At 32.9% G+C, this 24,728-nt stretch overlaps 2 protein-coding genes across 3 annotated transcripts in view; both read left to right on the top strand.

Annotated features, from left to right (window-relative positions):
- Positions 1–24,728, top strand: part of LOC140451432 (somatostatin receptor type 2-like) — a 1,059,667-nt gene that overhangs the window by 793,302 nt on the left and 241,637 nt on the right. The window lies entirely within an intron of this gene.
- LOC140451324 (uncharacterized) lies at positions 15,442–18,566 on the top strand. The gene is made up of 2 exons (XM_072545071.1): positions 15,442–16,287; positions 18,516–18,566. The coding sequence occupies exons 1-2, from the start codon at positions 15,442–15,444 to the stop codon at positions 18,564–18,566; spliced, it is 897 nt and encodes a 298-aa protein (XP_072401172.1).

The raw sequence follows: 24,728 nt of genomic DNA on the forward strand, positions 1-24,728 counted from the left end.
CTTATAAAAGAATTTACTAATTTAAAACAAAAAGGACAAAGATTTTCGTTGAGCTTCGACGAGTGGCCTCCCAAAAAATCACAAATACATAAATCTCAATTTACAGAATGCAGAACATTTTAATCTAGGTTTGGTCAGAATTCACTGCTCGTACACTGCCAAACACTGCATTGAATTACTGGCAGAAAGGTTGAAAATTTGTGGTTTAATGATTGAATCCGACACCATTGGTATCACAACCGACGACGGCGCATCTGTTATGGTGAAATTTGGCAAGCTCATGCCGTGCTATGCACATGGAATTTATTTGGCTGTAGTAGACAAGCTGTATAAAAAGAAACCTCAAAGAGAAGTAGCACAAACAGCAATAGAAGACACTGATGAATATGAAGGCGAAAAGGAAGATATGCAGACAGAGATGAATAAATGATTGACAGTAACAATAGAACCAACATCGGCGAGTTTTGTTGAATTGATTCCCCGTTACAGCGATCTACTCATGAAAATACGAAAAGTTGTTAAAACGTTCAAAAAATCACCTACCAAAGACGACATGTTCTTGCAAAAATATGTCAAGAAAGAGAAAGGCAAGGAATTAAGTTTGAATCATTTTAAAATCCTCCCTTTTTTAAATTTAATGTCTGTTTCGTCCCCCCGTTTTTAAGTGTTTTCTGTGTGTTTTCTGTGTGTCTTAAAGTGTCTCAATTTTAAATTTTAACTTTATAATTTGGACTTTACAACAATTTGCCACATATTGTAACATAACTTTATAATAAATTTGATAATTACAAGCTGATATAATTGCACACCCACACAATTTGTACATCTATTCTTATTCATTGTCTCACAACTGTCACCTTCAAAAACAAAAATAAAAATCTCAATAAATAACATACATTTCATAAATATATCTCCAGAATAAATATAAATAACTTTAAAGAACTTAATGGTATAGAACATTACTTTCATCAAACAAACAATTACATTTACCTATCTCTACTTCATTGGATAAAATCTGTCTCCTCAAGAACTTCCCCGTTTACTGTTACACAATTACAATAGTTGACTTGAGTTCTCCAATCAACAATACAAGATAGTTTGAACCATGTTCTTTCAACCATCAATTAATAGAGTACCGGCATGTAAGTAATGTTTTATTTATTAAAAAAAAAAGAGGTTAATCTTTGTATGTGGGTATATTTTATTTTATAAAAACCCTTAAAAGGGCAACATTAAAAACACGAACGTTTTCGGAACAACTGTTCCATCATCAGGTTAAAATACAGGTTACCATGCCTGAGCCACCAAAATATTTGGGTAAAAACCCTTTAAAATGTAGTGTGTTACCAAAGATTGTACATGATGTTGATAATATTATATGATGTTTAATATTTTAATTAAATTTTACTTCAGGTAACATACACCCATGCTTCCGGACACTGGAACTCACTTAAGCATGGGTGTATGTTACCTGAAGTAAAATTTAATCAAAATATTAAACATCATATAATATTATCAACATCATGTACAATCTTTGGTAACACATTACATTTTAAAGGGTTTTTACCCAAATATTTTGGTGGCTCAGGCATGGTAACCTGTATTTTAACCTAATGATGGAACAGTTGTTCCAAAAACGTTCGTGTTTTTAATGTTGCCCTTTTAAGGGTTTTTATAAAATAAAATATACCCACATACAAAGATTAACCTCTTTTTGTTATACGTGGTATACAGCCAGCTGCAGGAATTATTTTCCTTGTGGATTTTAATTTTTTTTTTATTTATTTGTTTATTTATTAATTCATTACAGTTTAATAGACTATTTCACCAAATTGTGGGTCTTACCTTGTCTGCTTAAACATTTTATTCATTTTTAAAAACCACAGACATGTAATATTGGCATAATTACTGTAATTTATATAATTTATATCACTTATCTTTGTTTTACCTTTATTAGACAACACCCTAATATGGGTTTATTATTTTCAGCATTTAATTAACTTTGTATCGCGACCTGAAGATGCTTTGCATATTGTAGAAAGCGAAACCGGTCATCTGATAGTTAAATTAAATTGATTGTGAGTAAGTCTAATTTATTATTTCTTTTACCTTTTGAATTAAGTTTGATTTTTGACTGCGGCACCAGGTGGAACAGTTTGCTCAGTAGGCTGGAATGTTTCTACAGCCTAAAAATTTGCATCGATAAATCGTTGATAGACATTGATTCTGTGATAAAATAAATTCTCTGCTTGCAAGTGGCCTAATTATGAAGCAGCGAAACTAAAAATGACTATACCAAAATGTGACTGTCTAATACTGGGCATTATTAAAACTACCAAACTGCCGAGGTCCCAGTCTTCCGAGCCCCCAGACACTACCACTGACTAACTGAATGTTTTGACCTTGTTTAAGCTATGTACTTCTTCAAGGATGGTTTTATATATTTATTAATTGGTGCTTAAAGCTTGTTTGGTTCATGCGAGGACTAAGACCGGGTGCTGCCGCTGTAGACAGGAGTGTCAGAAGAACTATATCTGTGACCGATGTGCAGCTGGAAGCCGTGTGGACCAAGCCCGCTACTAAGTACAAGTTCCATGGAAAACGGTTCCGTTCAGATTGTTGGCCATTTTTGTTTGTTTGAAAATCGCGTGGAGGATAGCTGTGGCTATATCCTCGCCTAGGATCAGGTATCATTGTGCAATGAGATTGGGAAACCACAGAAAACCAATCTCTCCCTATCCTTGTTAAATTTATTCGACTCTTAAGGTGTAGGTGTGGTGCTCACTCTGTGTGTGGTGTTTGTATTATGGATTTTGTATGTTTTTGAATGAGTTTCTATGTTTATGAATTGTGTTGGTGTGAGCGTATTGGTAAAGTGTAATGTGTAAATGATAAGTGTATGTAATTCTGTTGTGTGTGCATGTGTGTTTTAGGTGCCAAGTTGGGTAAAGGTTTGGTTTATGCGGTTATTATAGTGGGAAGTGGTAATGGCATATCCGTATAGTAGACACTACTACACTGGTCAGTAACCAATGCAATACTTACATTATATTACAATTATTTTACAATTCACAATACTATGATGAACCATTGAATAGAGATGCTTCTCACATAATACAATAATTTAATACACAATATTCTCTTTCGTTGGAAACCCAACAAACAAAATTGATAATAAAGATATTTTCATAGCACATTGCAGAATCTATAAAAACGGATTTTTTTATATAACCTGCTACTGGTAATCCTAAGCGTTTCGTGTAGGCAAATATTAGATAATTTTTCTAATTAAACGAAATTTATTCGATTAGTTATTTATCAATGTTTTCGTAGATAATCAGGATATGATTGTTTGGTCTCCCATGATATTAAACATTCAATGTCAATTTACAGAGCATTGTACACAAGCTAGCTGGCGAGGATGAATATGAGATACGAGATAAGTCAAGATAACCGTATATTGATCTCTTCTGACGTGTTATGTCGTCGTTTTTATATTAGAGTCGGTATACTCGATTCATCAAGTCTTTGCAAGAGCGCCTTAATTTAATTTATTGAACATCAAGACTAGAAATGAATTGCGAAATTTTGCCCGTCGGCACAAAGAGCAGACAGAGAAAGTATTTGGAGAGATGGATGGACGCCGGGACTCTGCTACGTAATTTTTAAACGTAGTCAACAGATCTAGTCTACTTAGTTAATTTCCAGAAATTTTGCTGTGCGTCAAGTGGACGTGGCAATTGTAGGATTTTCAGTCATTCCTAGTTTTCACTAACTGTACATGATTCATTATTATAAACCTTAGGGGACTATTGGCCGCGTTTCCTATTTTTCTCCACTGTTGTTCATCTTGTGCAGTTATCTCCAATTGTTGTACTCCCATTTTGTCTAGATTGGTCGGTGCTACATTCTGTAACAAAAATTGTACAAGTGGGCTTTGTGGTATGCGACAATGTAACAAAAATATGGAGGTAGCTGATGTAGTAGCCAATGTAGTAAAATTAGAAGAAATTTAATAAGAATAAGAAGTATGCTCCCATTACAAAATGGGTGAGACTTAATGTAGCTTGGCTAGCAGAATCTCAGGAGAATGACCAATTAACACTTAATGAAGGATACGTAGAATTTTCATGACGGTAAAAGACAGTTAACTAGAAATGAATGTTACAAACTGATAAAAACAAGGATAAATGTACGAGAAAAGAATACTGAAATAAGGAACTTACTTCCCAAAATATCTTATAGTGCTGTAAGAGTTATCTTAAGAAGTTTATGGAGCTGTAAAAAAATGAGGTACTAATAAAACATACTTATATTATGTACAACCCAATTTAATTCCTACTTAGTTTTAGTAAATATACAGATACAAATTAAATATAACCTATTTTACCTCCCATCAATTAAGTACAGTCTAAACGTAACTTTTAAATATATTAAAATCCCTAATTATAAACTATGAACCTTATTATGTAAACCTTAGCATCAAATTATTATAATCTGAAAAAATAGAATCCCTTGCTTTAAAAATATAATCTACTAGCTTACTAGAAAGAAGTATTTTCACACTTCAGCATTCGAATTAAAAAATAAATGCAATGTATTTCGGTGAGACTGTGTAAAAATATATGCATCCGTGATAAAATCTGTCAATAAAAATTAAATTAAAATTAATCTTCCAGGAGTAGTTATTAACTGCAAAATTATCAATGACTGAAATGTATACTAATGTAAAGATTAATATGCTCATCGATCTTTACATTCAGATGTGCCTGGTATTATGGTTGAAAATATGGGCATTCACCCAGTTGCAGTTGTCATCGAACTGATCGGTTCACGTAGACCAAGAGCCAATCAAATCGCTATTATGGCATCCAAGATTTAAGAAGGCTGTAACTCTTTATTTGACAGAATATAGTCTATCATATATCTTTGTCCTCTACTGTTTTTAAAAGTGTATTTATATTGTTCTTTGTGAGGGAAAAATGTATTAATAATACGTATTTCGTTTATGCTTCAGAGAAGTGTTAAAAGGTCTCCATTTTCATTTCTGATATGTTCATTATATCGCTGTTTTATTCCGAACTATATCATTGCCAACACGGGCGTTAAAATCACCCATAATGATTATATATTGATCATTAGGGGTCTCGTTTTTTACAGTCTGAAGGTGTTCGTAGAAGTTTTCCCTTGTGGTGGTATCTCTGTTGTTCTCTGGTGCATAGATTGCTATCATATTGAGAGGTTTGACATCTAGTTTAACTTTTATACTTCTTTCAGAGGTACATTTACATTCTTGTACTTGGTGTAAAAATTTTCTGTGTACTAATAGGGCGGCTCCTTCTTTGGCTCTGGTTTCTTTCGCAACACCACTGTAAATCATTAGTTAGTCATCTAGCATAATTTGACCCTTTCGTCTTTTCTTCGTTGCTTGTAGCGCACATATGTCTATATTTTTCTACAAGTCCTTTTATATCTATATATATATATATATATATATATATATATATATATATATATATATATATATATATATATATATATATATATATATATGTGCACTCGTAAGTGAATGGGATGTTTTCTACAATTCTTTCTTCTACTACGGGGACCATTAGTCGCACTATCCAACACCTGAGTCAATCACTTAACAGGCAGGTGAGGGCACGATTGCTTAATGTTCATATTTCAATGGTTCATTCAGACATTAAATTCATTACTAATCAAATTAAAAATATCACTGAGTTTTTAGACCAGGTTCTTCCTGTCCCTTTATTGGACACTTTTGAGACTTCTTTACACAGAAAATTCAATTTCTATTACCAAAAATCAATCTTACGCCTTCAAAAGAAGTTAGATAATTTAGATACCCCGGAGTTTCATAAAATTCCTTTCAATCCTAAATGGATTAAAAATCTTTCTAATGTTGATGTTCCTCAAGACATTCTTAAACTTTTATCTTTGGGACCAAAATTTGGCCTTCAACCATCTTTCAGGGATTATTCCGTTAATAGGATTCTTGCTGATGTTGAAAATATTTTGTCATATGCAGATGACTCAGACCTTTTATCCCTTAGGTCTTCTTCTAATAACATTTTATTGAATTATACCAAACGTCCTAAGCATTCCATATCGATCATTGATAATGTATATAGGGAAACAGTATCTTTTTTAAAAAATCACCCAAACCTTTTGGTCCTCACTAGCGACAAGGGTAATTCCACAGTTCTCATGGATAGAGATCAATACATATCTCTCAGCCAGTCCTTGTTGGACGATGGTCGTTATTATCAACTCCTTCCCTCTATCCCTTGCTCTAAGTTTACTAATAGAATAAATAAGTTTATTACGCATTTGAAGAATATTAAGGTCATAAACCAAACCATAGCTAAATCTCTGCATAACTATGATGGTTATTCACCGAGATTTTACTGTTTACCTAAAATACATAAACCAACTCTTAGTATGAGACCTATTGTTTCTTCTATCAATTCACCAAATATACACATTGCTAAATTTCTAACTGATATTCTATCTAAATCCTATGATTATCACAATTCTTATAATATTTTTGATTCTTTTCAATTTAGTGCATTTATTAACAATTTCAAACTACCAGTTAATTACATTTTGGTGAGCTTTGATGTAGTATCACTTTTCACTAACCTTCCTTTTTCTAGTGTTCTCACTTCTTTAAGTAATCATTGGAACACTATCCAACTAAACTCCCCCGTTTCCTGGGACGTGTTGGCAGAGCTTTTGCAATTGGTGTTTGACACTAATTTTTTGGTTTTCAATGATAAATATTACTTACAAATTTTTGGTACACCAATGGGTTCATCCATATCTCCCATCCTTGTTAACTTTGTCCTTGATGACTTAATATCTGAATGTTTGGGTCTTATAGATTTCCATATCCCTTTTGTTAAACGGTACTTTGATGACCTTTTGTTAGCCTTACTCCCTGACAAAGTAGAGTCTACCTTATCGATTTTTAATGGTTTTGATCCTCACTTACAGTTTACTTATGAACTTGAGGATCCTTCTAACAATAGTATTCCTTTCTTAGACATGCGTGTCTTTAGAAATAGTGACAATACACTAACTACAAGTTGGTACAGGAAACCTATGGCTAGTAATAGGTTTCTTAACTATCATTCTTGCCATCCGTTCAAATACAAAATAAATCTCATAAAAGCACTCAGCTGTAGGCTACATAGTTAACACATCCTGATAACAAAAGGGATTCTCTTTTGTTACTCAGAAATATACTATCTGACAATTCTTACCCTACATCTCTCATAAATAAATACCTTTTTCAAACAAGTTTTGGGTCTTCTATTGATGATTTACCTGATGGTGATCAACTAAGAATGATTTCTAATAATATTATGAACAACAGTACTCTACTTTCTCCTAACATTGCAACTTCCACCACCCATTACTCTTCACTACCCTATTTCCCATATGTTACTGAAAAGCTTATTAAATTGTACAACCAGAACAATATCCCGGTTAAGATTGCTATCAATAATGCTAAGACTGTCAGGAACTTGTTTTCTAAAATTAAAACACCTCTTTCCTTTTTGGAACAAGTGAATGTAGTCTATCACATACCCTGTTCTGAATGTGATGCATGTTATATTGGTCAGACTGGCCGTTCCCTTAAAGGACGCCTTACTTCACATCGTAGTGACATTAAACTTTCTAAACATACTTGTGCCCTTGCAGAACATGCAATCAACACCAAACATACTGTTAATTTTGATGATGTTAGAATTCTCTGTAGAGAACGTAACCTTAATAAGAGACAATTTATGGAGATGTGTCATATTTTGAAACAACCTAATGCATTAAATAAGAGAACTGATATCAGCAACTTAAGCCAAATTTACCATGCACTAATACTACAAAATTGATTCTTCCGTATTCTACTTTTAATTATTGTTTTCTTCTTCAACTTCTTTTATTATATCATAACATTTATGTTGACATATATAAAACTTTTCCTTCAATCTCACCAGCTGATTGTCATTTCTGACAGTCGAGCTTTCAAATACTTCATTTTCATGATATGATCATAAAAGTCAAGAACCCTAGCCGTGCCGTTGTTTATATAACAATTCAAAATTGACAATTATATTTTTTGATAGATTTAATCAATCAATGTTTTCAAAAGTGAAATTTAAAACAAATTAGTTAAATTGGGAATCTTCCAGCGTTCTATGTTTCTATATTTTTTGCTGTTATATTTATTATATTAATTTTTTGATGTTTCTTTGCAATAACAACATTGTAATGCTACAGATCTTTTAAAGGTAAGATCATTTACTTAATTGTTTTTTCATATTAGATGTATCGCTAATAACACTCTTTTAGATGAACTGATGATGCTTATTGAACAATAGGCGAAACGTCTTCAATAAAGATAAAGTAGCACAACTCTTGTCTTTTCTATCTCCAAATTGACCGAAAACATCCCATTCACTTACGAGTGCACATTTTTTTATATTAAATTAAACGGTCATATACCTTAAAGATATATATATATATATATATATATATATATATATATATATATATATATATATATATATATATATATATATATAGTTTGAGTTTAGTTTTTGAACCTTAATATATATTTTTTTAGTGGATTTTCTTGGGCTTAGGTTCATAAAAAAATTTTGATTTGATACTAGACATTTTCATATATTTTTTTCGACCTTTCGTCAGGAAATCCATGCCTTTTTTAAGAAGTAATATTGACTAAAAAAACAAATATAAAAAATACTATCTATACTATCTATACAAATAAAAAAAAATAATAATGCAATAAATGATAAAAAATATGTCAAAAATTTGAACAAAATATATTTTAACTTAATTTAAAAACACATAAAAAGACAATCTCAGAACGCCTATGATGTTAAAATAACTGATTGTTTAAACGATAAACTAACATCAATAAACAACACATTAGATTTAAAATACATTTTAAATGTAGTGACTTAGTGGGTATGTCCTATGTTTTTAATATTATTTTAATTGTGACGTCTACTTGTTGGTACCGAATTTTTACATGCTTGGTAAGTCAAAAGTTTAACTTTTAAACCGTATTATGTCTGTCATAAAATGTTTTTTTTTTTTAGTCAATATTACTTCTTGAAAAAGGCATGGATTTCCTACCGAAACGTCGAAAAAATATATGAAAATGTCTTAGTATCAAATCAAAATTTTTTTATGAACCTAAGCCCAAGAATATATATATATATATATATTATTGTTGAAATTTGTAAATAAGAACTCGATTCCCCCAAACGGCAGTTAATGGTAAAATATCTGATTAGATTTAGGGAAGTGTCCCGTAATTGTTTTCCTGTGATTTCAGTATAGTGTATACTGTAAAAAGATTACTTAATTAGACTATTTAATATTAAATCTAGACTAAAACGCCTAACTGAAACTACAAATAGAAATAGAAATCACTACGAAAGTTTACAAACTCATATATACCAAAGATGAATAATAAAACTTCCCTTTTATTGTTTCAGATGTAAATTTCAACTGAACTTATAAAACTTTCCGTAGTTGGAAGATTCGATAAGACTTGCTATTTGTTGACGATAGTACACGTTACTTTATTGCTGTGGGATAAGCAACGGGATTATACAATGTGAGTTTTTGGGAGAGAAACTTCAAATTATATAACTTAGATAAGGTGTACGTGGAAAACGCCGAGTTCGTTTTAGGTTCATTTTAATAAGATCTCAAATCTCTTTCTTTAGGGATCGTAGTTTTTGTTAAAGCTTGCAAGTTTCGAGAGATTTTCTTTAATTAATGAATTTTGCAACATGAACCTTATACTACTTAGTTAATGATACAAGGTGTTATATTAGTTAAATTTTCTTCTTTATTAGTCTAGGGGCACAGAGGATTTCGTGGCCGATTGAACTCCATGACATTTTATAACTGATGTTCATGTATGATGACTTGCTGAATCCATATTTTTAACATGATAATCCGAATTTTTGGGCAGGAAATTGTTATTAACAAAATAATTGTTTATATGATTATAACTCATAAACTAATAAAGATACATACTTTTCCAAATGTTTATTTGTGAATTAAAATTGTCCACCACAGTGTTTATATCGGCAGATCCACGGGCAGATTATATTTAAATTTGTATTTAATATGTAAGGATATGTTTTAAACTTTGTAGTGTAGTTTGAGCTTATTCGACTTCTGTTTGTCAGTTGATCTACTTTTTCGTTTCCGTAGATACCTGTATGTCTTCTTCTTGCAGTCTCCTACCGTCTCCTATCGGAGGTACAGAGAGTACTTTTCTCCTCTCATCATGTGGCCCAGATATTGCAGTTTTTTCGTTTGTATGGTTTTTATGACTTCGCATTTCTTCCCCATCTTCAGCAGAACATCTTGATTTGTTACTCTTTCTGTCCATGGTAGTTTCCACATTCTCCTGTAACACCACATCTCGAATCCCTCAATGTTTTTGATGTTTATCTTTTTCAGTGTCCAGGCTTCCATGCCGTATAGCAGAACGGAGAAAACATAGCACCTTAACATTCTCCTTCTTAAGTTTATATTTATGTCCAGGCTGCATAGGAACTTTTTCATTTTGACAAACGATTGTCTCGCTATGTCTATTCGCCTCTTGATTTCTCTTGTCTGGTCATTAGTATCAGTTAAACAAACCCCTAAATATTTGTAGGACGTAACTCTTTCAACTGGCTGATTATTTATGGTTAAATTCACATTGGTGTATAGCTTCTTTGTTACAATCATGAATTTAGTCTTTTTGATGTTCAGTTTTAGATCATACTTATTGGTATGGGTGTTTATGTTTTCCATCAAAAACTGTAAATTTGCTAGGTTATCTGTTACTATTAGCGTGTCATCAGCGTATCGTATATTGTTAATTAACTCTTTTATTAATATTTATACCAATGTTTTGGTATATATATATATATTGTTATGATTGTTTATTTTGAGTTCAAACTTAGTTTATTGAGCCAATAAAAAAATTATAACTTATCTGTTATCAAAAGTAAAATAATCCTTATATTACCTGTGTTCGATGGATTCAAAAGATTTTCTAGTTGTCTTTTATCGGGTTAGAGAAGAAAGGATAATAATACAAATATATTATATTACAAAGATTTACGTTTCTTTATTTTATATGAACGAATAAAACAATTATTAAATTCTGTCGTTATCTTATCAATCAGCATACAAGAAAATAAATCAAATTATTATGATAATAAGATTATAAAGCTACATACATTTATATTACGTGAAAAACCAATTTTACTTAAAATTTTCTTTACTTGAAAAAAAGAAACCACAAAACTTTAAACTTTTGATTAGCCTAACAAAACCTCAATTCTTAAATTTGAATGCTAAAGACCATGATGTCGAAACGATCCTTCACAGATATAAAATTCAATTGTACAAACACTTACAGTTTATTTTCTTCTTGAGTTGTATGTTGGAACATACCCAGAAAAGTCCAGTCTCCTCAAAGATGTGATCTCCCTTTTTTGGCACCTCGGCTCCTTCTTTACGTCTCTGCAAACCTCCTGCAGACTACACAAAAAACACCTGATTCACTTCTCCAAACTCCGCTACTTATTTATGACACCAGGACCTCCTTTTGTCAACTTGATGCCGTAAGAATACTTTCACATATACTTTATAAAAATGCCCACGGTAGATACAAGGACCTCTTTTAATCTACTTGTTATCTCCTTCTTCAAACTATTCACTTCTTTTCGTTACGCCGGTATCCAAACTCACGAACCACACCCTATCTTGAGACACACGACTGTTTCCTTTCGATGACCAAAATATGACTGACTTCTCCTCTCTCATCATCGACTCCCCAAATTCCCATTTAAAAACGACCATCCAATCAAAAAGCTTAAATTGTGTTTACTATGATATTGGAAAAGCCTAATTTCGGTTTCAGAGAAAACTAAATAGCTTACTTTAAAATTGGTTTTTTTTAATACATCATTTATACATATTTCAAAAGATTAGAATATGGTCATTTAATACTCGACTCTACAAACAATGAAGAGATTAACTTACAGGTAAAATGTCTTCTAATTCTAAACAAAGGTTTTTTTGATAATTTTGTTTGCAACGGAAACAGGTCGTTTGCCAAACAAATTTCTATTCTTATCTACACTAAATCTTATCTTAAATTAATATATACATTTTTGTTTATAATGATTTCTTAAAATTTTATTCCGATGGATATTTTATTTATTTTTCTTTGGTTGGGAAAGAAAAAGTATGACAATATATATATATATATATATATATATATATATATATATATATATATATATATATATATATATATATATATATATATTAAATAATAGTGGAGAAAGCACACAATCCTGACGCACACCTCGACGAATCTCAATTTCTTCGGTTAACTTATTATCAACTTTGATTTTTGCTGTTTGGCCCTAGTACAACCTGGATATGAGGTTGATGTCGCGACTGTCGATGTTTTCGCTTCTTAGGATTTCATACAGCTTTTGGTGTCTGACTTTATCGAAGGCCTTCTCAAAATCTATGAAACCTACGTAGGGGTCTTGGTTTACATCCAAACATCTTTGCGTTAACACACTCAGACCAAACAAAGCTTCCCGTGTTCCCAGTCCACCTCTGAATCCAAACTGTGTGGCGCTTATGTCCTCTTTTATTTATTAAATATTATTTTGTGAATTATTTTTAAAAATACTTTTAGTGTGTGGCTCATCAATGCTATAGTTCTGTGGTCTAAACACCCTCTGGCGTTATTCGTCTTCGGGATTGTGACAAAAGAGAGCCATTTCTTTGGTATGATTCCTGTTCTATAAATTGTGTTAAAGAGGTTCACCATTATTTCAAGTGCGTCATCGTCTATTAGTTTCAACAATTCTACAGCAATTTCATCTGGTCCTGCAGCTTTACCCCCTTTTGTGTACCTTATAGCATATTCTACCTCGCTTTTTAGGATTTCAGGCCCTGTTGTGTCGTCTGTGGGTTCTGCCACTGCTATTTCTGGTCTTTCGTCTGCAAAAGTTCTTCAATGTATTCTGTCCATCTTGGCAGTTTTTCATTTAAATCTGTAATTATTTTACCTTTTTTGTCCTTTACTACGGATGCTTGTTTCACATTTTTACCTGTTATTTCCTTGATCTTTTTATGCATGTTAAAGCTATCGTACTTTCTATCATATTCTTCTATTTCCTTGCAGTTGTCCAGAACCCAGTTCTCTTTGGTTTTTCTAATTTTTTGTTAATTTCACGGTTCACTTCTTTGTATTTTGTCCTGTTGGTTTTATTTCTTCGCCTTTCCTCCATGAAATGCAAAATTTCGTTTGTCATCTATTCCTTTTTCTTAATTTTGCTTGGAGCTAAGTAGCCTTCACCAGCTGTCATAAGGGCCTTTTCTATCTCCATCCATTTATTCTCTACATTGCCTGTGTTCCTATTTTTTGCAGCGATGTTTCTAAGATTGTTGTTTACCTGTTCTCTTGTCCTTTCCAGTATAGTTGCGTTTTTCAGTTGCTTAACGTCTATCTTTTGTTTAACTGCACTTTTCTGTAGTTTCTTGAATCTTATATTTACTACAGCCACCACCGGATTGTAATCCGATTTTATATCAGTGCCTGGATAGATTTTTGTAGACGTGATGGAGTTTTTAAACCGGCTTCTGATTAGTATATAATCGATTTGATTCCTGACGATGTTGTCTGCATTATCCCTTGGTGATGTCCACGTGTACAATCTACAGTTTGGTAATCTGAACATTGTGTTCATTGTGCAGGTACCCAAATAAAAGCCGATTTCTTTCATAATGAACAGAATGTTTCTAGTTCGTTTTTAATAGTCTTTAAAAGAGGATTATTGGTAAATATTTTTTTTCAATCCCAGTACTGCATTTAGTGAGTCTGTTGTGATAATGCGCTTTATCGTCTTACTCTTTTTTAAGATTAGGGGACACTTTGTAACTGTTAAGTCAATAGTTAATGGGTAGCTTGTCTATGGGGAAAAGTTTGCATTTATATTTAGCGATACATTGAGTTGATTCCTATCGAAAGTTGTGAGCTTTATTCTTTCTAAGAGGGGTTCAATCTATTTCATTGTCTTTGAACGTTTGTAGAATACAGTGCCTCCGTGCTATATCGTAGGCTCGTTGTATATCAAAAATCATTGCTATTAGTTTTTGGTTATTTGCAAAAGCTTCATTAATTGAAGTTTGTAATGCAACGTGATTGTTTAATGTGGATCTACCTCTTCGAAAACCACTTTGTACGGGAGTAGGGAAATGATTATTTTCTAAGTACCATATAAGGCGAAAGTTTTAATTTTTTTAGGATCTTGCAGATGCACCATGTAAGAGAGATAAGTCGGTAAGGAAGGGTACCATTATTCTTTGGTTTGTTTAGCTTAATAATGGGAATGGTTATTGCTTGAGACCAGAGGTCTGGGAAACAGGTATTAACACCTGTTGCTTTAGGAAACAGGTATTAAAACTCTATATTTTCTTTTTCGTATATTGTTAGTACTTGACAGACTTTTGTATCGTCAAAATTTTAAACTAACATTGTAGTCGATTCCCAATAAAAATAGTAAATATCTAATATTAGTATATTAGGAGGGAAGTTTAAATATATATTTGGATTATTTCGGCATTTTTCGTTGACTATAACTATTTTTCATTTAAATAATTGTGTTATTATTTTATATATTACATTCATTTAAATTTTAAAACAATATTTTAAATTTAATACATCGTTATACCAATAACGAGATCGGTTTTATTTTAATTACTAGAATATTTGTTAATAAAATTGATATTAATCATTGTATTTTCATTGTAATGTTTCATCAAAGAAATGTTATTATAAAAATAAATATTTAAAATGAAATATACATACCAGTTAACATTTATTTATTATTGTCAATTATTCGCATCAACCATGCAAATAAATAAATATTACATTTTTTTGTGAATAAATGTGGATACATTATATCTGAAAAATTAAGCGAATTATTTTTTTAATATATAACAAAAATTTTTTTGTGCAGGTTTATTAAAAGTATCAACTTCATTAACTCAAAAAACCAGAATACCTGAAGGATGGAAAATAGGAACATGGAACGTAAGAGGTCTCAACGGCAAGGAGGCTGAACTTGTAGAAGAATTTAATAAGGCTAAAATAGACATACTAGGAATCACAGAGACCAAAAGAAAATGTAACAGCACACAGTTTCTGGAAATGGCCATTTTTTAATACTCAGTGGAGTACCCCCGTCAGAAAGAGCACGTGAAGGAGTTGGTTGTCTCATCAATAGAAACTTGACTAGTAGCATTAAAGATTGGGAATGTATTACCGAAAGGATCCTAAAAATTAGAATGGCAACCGAAGAGAAGAAACCAGTCAACATCTTTGTTATATATGGACCAAAAGATACCGAAAGAGCGAACACCAAGGAAATTTTTTGGGAAAAGGCGACGGAGATCATAGATAGTGCAGAAAGTAACATAATAATAATTGGCGATCTCAATGGTAGAGTAGGCGTAAAAGACCAAGAATCCTCGGATGTACTAGGACAACACGGAGAACAAGTAAGAAACAATAATGGTCAACGAATTATAGACTTTTGTAGAGAGAATGACCTGATAATTATGAATTCGTTTTTTCAACACAAAGATGTGCACAAATATACCAGAGAAGTCAAGAGTAGAGGAGAAAAGTCCATTATTGACTATGTATTGGTAAACAGACCTTTAAGACAATGTATTAAAGATGTCAGAGTCAGAAGGGGAGCAGAAATATATAGCGACCATTATCTGGTAGTATCCCGAACTAATATCGGTGTGGAACAAAAACGCACGCAGAAGGTACCAAGAAAAAGAGACACAACCCCAAGAAATCGCACCAACGTAGTTATTAGGTCATACAAGTTAGCAGATAAGAAAGTAGCACAGAAATACAAAAGCTATGTGAATAATAGTCTACAAAAGCACTTAAACCAGAACTATGGCTTAGAAGAAACTTGGCAAAAACTTAAAGAATTCCTCTTAGATGGGGGCAAGCAAATCTGTGGAATAGCTAAAATCAATAAAAACAGACAATGTACGAATTGGTGGAGTAATGAAATAAAAGAAGAGGTCAAATCCAAGAAGTTAGCGTGGAAGAAATATCTAGGGAACCAGAATGCAGAAAGCTATCAAAAATATAAGCAACAGAGGGCAAAAGTAAAAGACATGGTGATTAAAGCAAAAAAGAAAAGCTGGGAGGATTTTGGGAATAAGCTGGAGAAGGACTACCACACTAACCAAAAACTATTTTACAAAACTCTGAGAAGCTTAAGAACAGAGAACAGACAACAAACACCAAAACAAATTAAAAACAAAGATGGCCACATCCTCTGCGAGAACGAAAATATTATGAAGAGGTAGAGAGAATATTTCGAAGACCTTCTGACTCAAAAAGACTATAATAATGAAATAGACAACACTGAAGAAAACCCATATGAGAACCCAAACCAAAACGAAATAACAATAGAAGAAATAAGAGAAATAATACTCAGGCTCAAAAGAGGAAAGGCAGCTGGCTATGATAAGATAACTGCGGAAATGCTAAAAAATATGGGAGAAAATGGAAATGAAATGCTTAGAAAAGTTTGCAATAAAGCATGGAATGAGAACAAGATCCCAAAAGACTGGGAAGTGGGCGTTATTCTACCCATTTTCAAAAAAGGTGACAGACGAGAATGCAGCAACTACAGAGGTATAATTCTCCTGAGTATCCCTTTCAAAGTTTACGAACGAGTACTGGAGAAAAGACTACTACAAGAAGTAGACGATAAGCTGGAGCAGTCACAGAGCGGTTCCAGGAAGGGAAGAAGCATCCATGACCATGTTTTTACACTCAAGCATCTAATACAAAATGCACGAAATACAAGCACGGAACTATACCAAGCCTTCATAGACCTCAAAAAAGCATTTGATAGAACCCCGCGAACCGAAATAGACAAAAGCCTAAGAAACAGAGAAGTAGACAGCAAACTCAGAAAAGCTATTATGAGCCTATACAAGAACACAAGAAACAGAGTAAGAACAGATAATATGGAATCAGAAGAGTTTAGAGTCAATGATGGCTTACGACAAGGAGGTGTACTAGGCCCCATCCTGTTCAATATTGTACTAGATGATGTAATAAAAGAAACTAGAGAAGAAACATCGAGAATATTTGTTGGACATAGAAACCTGGAAATGATACAGATAGCGGAGTGCGCATTTGCAGATGACCTCGTCATATTTGGAAGAAACGAGGACGCACTTAAGAGTAACCTCCAGATATGGAGAGATAAACTCGAAAAACGTAACCTGAGAATTAATGAAAGTAAAACCAAGGTCATGGTATGTGGGAAAACAGACCAACATACAAACATTAAAATCAATAACTATACTTTAGAACAAGTCGAAACCTTTAAATACCTGGGAGTGCAACTAGAGAGTAGGGGTACACAAAGAAGCAGAGATAAACAATCGAATAGCAAACGCTTCCCGGATATACCACGCAATTAAGAGCACATTCCTATCGAAAAAAGAAGTATCCCAAAAAGCAAAGATAGCTATCTACAACACAGTTTTTGTACCTATCTTAACATTTGGATCTGAAAGCTGGACGCTCACCACCAGACTAAAAAATAAACTGCAAAGTATAACAATGAAGTATCTAAGAAGAGTACTAGGGGTGACCAGAATGGACAGGATACGGAACGATGAAATAAGAGAACGCCTTAAAGTCCAATCAATAGAGAAGAAAATCGAAGAAGCCCAACTGAGATGGTACGGCCACATGGTAAGGATGGATAAAAAAAGCCAAGTGAAACAAGTGTGGGAAGCGAGAAGAACCTTGAAAAGACCGAGGGGCAGACCCATGAAGACCTGGGACGATGAAATTGCCGCCATCCTAGACAGGAGAGGAGTCACCAAGGAGCAAGCGAAGAAATTGGCAAGCAACAAGAAGAATTGGAGGAAGTTTGTATATGAAACCTAAAAAGAGACTTTACACCCAACACCTTACGGTAGAAGGGTTATTGATTATATATATATATATATATATATATATATATATATATATATATATATATATATATATATATATATATATATAACTTCATTTATTTTTTAACTTTACTTTTAATTTCTTATTCTTCTTTTTCGCCTCCCATCTTCTTTTGGAGACTGGCCATCATCGTGGCACTTTAACGTATGTAATTAACTGCTATAAAGATCTCTTGGTTTGTTATAAATAATTATTACACAACTGTATAAGGTCGTGCTAAGAAAAGGATATTTGTCCCCTATTTTGGAAATTATCCCAAATTATCCTAATTTCAAAACTTAAAAATTCCCGGAATGAAATATAATCCTACAAACCTATTAGCCTGTTTTCCATGTATTTTTTATCGCAGACTTACATGAAGAAAACATATATTTACGAAGCAGAAACAGCTGGACCTTAAACTCAGCAAACTACACTAGTTAATAGGCCAGAAGTAAAAACTGTCAATCGCCAACAAAGTTTAAAGTTTTGACATATCAAGTTATTCTAGTAGTCATTTGGATTTACGGAGTTGGACTTTAACAAAGTCATTTGGACTTACGGAATTCAACTATGGGGAACAGCAGCTATATCCAGTATCGACATTCATAAAAGAATACAATCGAAATTCCTTCGAATAATAACTAATGCGTCATAGTATATTCCAAACAAGACAATCGCACGAGACCTCAAAATGAAAACTGGTAAACAGACGAAGTCCCAAATTCAACTCAACTTAACTATTGATTAACAAAACCAATCGGAGTAGAACTCAAACGAAAGATCCGAGCCGACCTGTTAACTATAAACTATTCACAGAAGCACAAAAGAATAGAATTCAAAAGCAGAAGCCTAACCAAACTCTAAGATATATGTGACTCTGTTCCACTGCCAAGAAAATTGTCAATGGTCAATTTGCTACAAGATATTTTGTTAAATCAATCAATGTTAAATGAATCAGAGGATAAGTTTAGTAGATGAACAACAGGGTTTTCGTAGTGGAAGATCGTGTACAGATGCAATATTTGTTATAAAGCAAATTACTGAAAAATTACTAGAGTATAATATACCAACAAGTATGTGCCTGATTGACTTAAAGAAAGCATTTGACAGAGTAAGACTCAAAGATTTAATACATCTTTTGTATAATAGAGACGTTCCCCTAAATAATATACAAACTATCGAAAGCTTCCGCTAAAACAAAAAAAATAAAAGTCAGAATCAGAATAGATGAACAACTTACAGAACCTATAGAAATAGACAGTGGAATAAGACCTGGAGACTCATTGGACCCTATGTACTTTAATTTAATCATGGATGAAATCATCAAAAGCAAAAGAAGAGGATCCAGAATGGGAAATAAAGAAATAAAAATACTCTGTTACGCAGACGATGCAATATTGATAGCCCAAGATGAAGATAGTCTGCAATAACTGATTTACCACAGATTTAGCATAAGAGCAAAAGAATTTAGTATGACAATCTTATATCAGAAAACCAAAATAGTAATAATCAGCAAAGAACCAACCAGATGTAAAATAGAAATTAATGGCATCAGTATTGAACAAGTAATGGAAATAAAATACATTGGAATTACGCTGTCCAGCTATGGAGACCTGGACAATCAATTGCAGTAGACGGTACTTATCGTGTCTCAATATGTGGCCTAGATATTCAAGCTTTCTTTGTTTAATTGTATTCACGATTTCTTTCTCCTTTCCGATTCTTTGGATTACCTCTGTGTTGGTGACATGTTCGGTCCAGGATATACGGAGAATGCGTCGGTACACCCACATTTCGAATGCTTCTAGTTTTCTCGTGAGCGTCTCCGTCAGCGTCCAGGCCTCCACACCATACAGTAAGATCGGAAAAATGTAGCATTTAACTAGACGTAGTTTTAGGGGAAGAGACAAATCCCTGCTTATGAGGAGCTTTTTCATATTGCTAAATGCTGCTCTAGCTCGTTCTATTCTCGCCTTAATTTCTGTGGCCTGTTCCCATTTTGCATTTACGTTGGTGCCAAGGTACACATAAGATTCTACATGGTCAATTAGTATGTTACTTATCCGTAACTGTCGAGCAGGCTGTTGCTTCCTGCTTATCAGCATCCACTTTGTCTTCTTGAAGTTGAGGCTCAGGCCGTATTCCTCACTAACTGAATAAACTCTTTTCATTACCTGCTGTAATTCGTCTATGGTACTGGCAAGGATCACCATGTCGTCGGCATATCTTATATTGTTTGTTAACTCGCCGTTTATTTTTATGCCCTCATTTGCATTTTCCATACATTTATTAAATATTTCTTCGGAATAAATATTTAATAGGAGTGGGGATAATATACAACCCTGACGGACACCTCTTTTGATCTGCACACTTTTAGTGAGTTCGTTGCCAATTTTTGCTCTTGCTGTTTGACCCCAGTATAGGTTTGCCACAATTCGAATGTCCTTGTCGTCAATACCTGTCTTTCGCAGAATATCTATCAATTGTTCATGATTGACATTGTCAAATGCTTTTCTAAAATCCACAAAGCACAAATACACGTCCTTATCAACGTCTCTACACCGCTGTATAAGCACCTGGAGAGCGAAAATTGCTTCTCTAGTTCCAAGTGCTTTCCGAAAGCCAAACTGCGATCTATCAATATTTGACTCACATTTATCATATATTCTTCTATGAATGATCTTAGTGAACGCTTTAGTGACATGATTAATCAAGCTTATAAGCCGGTAGTCATCACAGATCTGGGCCTTTGGTTTCTTCGGGATTGTAATAAATGTTGACTGCAGCCAGTTCTCCGGGATTTTACCGCTATTATATATGTTGTTAAAAAGTTCAACTAGATTATCAAGGAACTGTTTGTCTGATTTACATAGGATCTTTAATATTTCGCAGGGTACATTGTCCGGACCTGCTGACTTATTGTTTTTTAGTGCTGCAATGGCATCTTCTATCTCCGATTTAAGGATTGAAGGTCCTGTTTCTCCTTCTCCATATAGGTGATCATCAGTCCTGTCAGATGCAAATAATTTTTCTATGTATGATTTCCATGTTTCTAAGATCGTTGATGGCTCCGAGATAAGATTTCCATCGCCATCGTTTATGCTGTTGGGTGACTAAATAATAAAGATAATAATAAAGATAAAGGGTAATAAAGAATGTTTCGTTAATTTTTTTTTAACCTATGCTCTATCCTTCCATTGTTGGATGTAGGTCTCCCTATCTTGAGCTGTTCTCTGCCATGTGGGACCTCCTTGTTTCCTGATGTCATCTTCCCATCTCATCTGTGCTCTGCCTCTTGATTTCTTTATATTGTATGGAGGCCACTTTCCGATGGCATTGTTCCATCGTCCGTCTTGGAGACGTTCATTGTGTCCAGCCCATTTCCATTTCAGTTTTGCTGCTTGTTCTATCGCGTCTACTGTCTTTGTTCTGGTTCTGATCCACTGGTTACGTTTTCTATCTCTAAGTGATATACCCAACATTTGTGGAAGGCTCCCTGGAAGGCACAAAGAGCGATGGAGAGACAAATGTTTGGTTTCGTTGATATGGTGCATTAATTGTCTCGTAAAATAATCTTGTCGAATATAATCCGAGAGAAAATTATTTAGCGGCAAAATTTTCTTCTGGTTTTATTCAAATAGACTTTGTTATTTTTGTCTAGGCAGCTGTTTCGCTCTTATATTATATATAAAAATACAGTAGTAAGGAGGAGAACTGAATGCTCTCGTTCTTCTGCTAATTTCTCAAACCAGTCGAAAATATTGCCGGCAAAATGTTCTCTCTTATTGGATTATATACAACAATACTCGTCATGTCACGACAATTTTCCTGAGTTTCTGTAACTTTTTTAAGGTATGGTGTTTTAAAGAATACCCACTACACTCTTCATTCAGTATCGTCATTGTGTAACGATAAGATTACTTTATCGTTACTGAGATATTTAAATTAACTTAATTCTGCCTGTAAGGTATGCAACCAACTATACATGTAATCGTATTATCAATTGTTTATCAATTGGTCACATTGCTTACCTGCCGCTTCCGCTTAGCTTGGAACTGACGGAAGCCAACGATTTTAAAAGGTGTAAGAGCTTACTTTATATCTAACCTTCGAACGGGTCAGAAGAGTGATCCTTCAACGACCAACGCCACGAGGTTCAAGTTATCAGAAAAAAATTTAAAGTTATTCAGAGGTGAATTTAAGTTAAAAAAGGCGTTTTTTTTTAAATATTAGAAGTTTTGGGAAAAGAAGATTTTGGTTTAATTGTTGAAATATTGTTGCGTTGGGTGAGTTTCATTTTAATTAAAGTACATCATTGTTTTTTTAACCATTATTAGTTTCATATTAAAATCATTTATTCAATAATTTTACCTTAATTATATCAGTCAAATCACGTTCAGAATTCTTTCTGTTAGAAATTCTCCTAAGTACACGTTCTCATCAATATCTAAGCAATTCGGTAATGTAAGGAGATCCTTCATTACTATTTGCCTATAATATATTCGTGATAAGTTAAATTTTAGTTCTTCAGTGAAATATTCATAGTAAAATCCCAACATTTTTTTTATAAATACAAAGTTTTAGATTAATTTTCCAAGGTCACAAAAAGTGTACGAAACCTTCACTAATTATCATCATTCGGACTAGTTTTTCTTGTCCTAACCGCCTTTTTGTTTATCAACTCTGAATAAAGCTAATGAGAGCTTCTTTGATTTTATTTTAGTCGCTGGAGGAAGAAGGAATATAAAGTCAATACAATAAAGATTATTTTGGATTTGGGGTAATGGCTTTCAGTTTAGGTTAGTTTGGAGTTTTTTTTTGGGTTTTTCCCGGGTATTGGAGTAGCGGTTCAGTTTGGTGCTAGACAGGCACCAAACTGAACTGCTACTCCAAGTTTGGGCTTACAGCTTTCACCCGGACGAGTCCCAGCGGCGTAAGGCGTCCGGAAGAAGAACCTTCTCGGCTTGAGAGTAGTCAGGTTATTTTCTTTATTGTTTTTGTACTATTTTAAAAATAAGTTACTTAAATATTGTTTAAACTTTTAGTGAGTGAACGAACCAAAACTTAATAATAATTCTAGTCAATTTTCATAATTCATATTTGCGTATCATTATCTATATAACATTCAATTTTTTCTTAACATCATTTGCTTATTTTTTTTTTGTCATTAAATATTTTAAATATATATACATATATATATATATATATATATATATATATATATATATATATATATATATATATATATATATATGTATTAGTAATAACAGGGTAGGGGTGGATTTTAATACACTTTGTAAGGTCATTTGTGCACAAAGGTCCATTTTGTATTTTTACAGCCCTGGTAACGTCACTGATTCATCTTGGATCTGTTCCTTTCTGAACAGACCAATTGAAATATATCTACAGGTTATCTGATTGGAATCAACTTAGAAATTGTCAAACTGATACATTGTGTTAAATATAGGGAGGGGTAATAATTGTTTGAATATATAAATAGGTTGGTTGTCAGTAAATTTTGTTTTAATTATTGAATAAAACTTCATAATAAAAGTTCATATTTTTCTAGCACATTAGGGGGTGTAAATATATTGTAAAAAAAAGGGATCAATAGGTTTTTGTATGATAGGGTATTTAAGTTAAATTGTACATTACGGTTTACAGGTTTTTCTATTTTATTATTATTAAATTGGGTTAAAAGTAATAATCTATTTAATTAAACAACCTTCTTTTTTTTTAATAAGGTTATATCTAGTTACAGAAAACATAGTTAGCAGCAGCAATAAAGTCACTAGGTAAAGTGTTTGTTAGACTAAGAGTCCAGTAAACATCTTCCCTGGCGCCCAAATCATTCTTCTCTCCTATATTCCTGTTGTCAGTACTTACTCTTAGTTCGTTTTGGTTATTCTTATATTTCCTTAGTTAATATATATCTTTTCTATTCTTTACTGTTTTCTCAGGGTATGCAAATAGGCCTAACCCTACCTTGAGTATCAACTGGCCAGTCTCAAGCATACCCAGCTAGCCGAACTGCATTCAGTTTCAACTCTTATTTTAATTTAGTTTCAAACTTATCTTCACACTACTCTACAGATCTTATAACATCAGGGACATTGTCCCAAGGGATCTCCTACTATATTTGTTACAATTGCTTTTGCTTGGTTTGACCTCTGCTAGCCAGTAGCTTCATGCCAATCAAATTTCTGTACCATCATGTTTAATCACAAAGTTCTCATTTACACCCATTTATTCAGCAGTTCATTAAAATAATTTCCCGATATACTTGTAATTTTTCCTTTATCATTTTTAATATTCTTCTGACCTAATTTTTCGTTTTTTACAGATCACTAATTTTTTACCCTATAAAAAAAGACACTTTGGCCATTTAATTAAATAATTAATGAAATATCTGTTCGTGCTAATTAAATTGAAAATAAAAACGTTCCTATAAAAAGCTTTTCCAAGAGCTTTTAAACGAATAAAGATAGAAATATGCACGTTTTACGATTGTGTTTTCAATTTAATTAACTGATTATGAATAATTATGTACAATTCATAAAGAGGAAATGTTTATAGTAAT

Source organism: Diabrotica undecimpunctata, chromosome 9 (genome assembly GCF_040954645.1).
Source record: "Diabrotica undecimpunctata isolate CICGRU chromosome 9, icDiaUnde3, whole genome shotgun sequence".
In the NCBI taxonomy this organism is placed as follows: domain Eukaryota; kingdom Metazoa; phylum Arthropoda; class Insecta; order Coleoptera; family Chrysomelidae; genus Diabrotica; species Diabrotica undecimpunctata.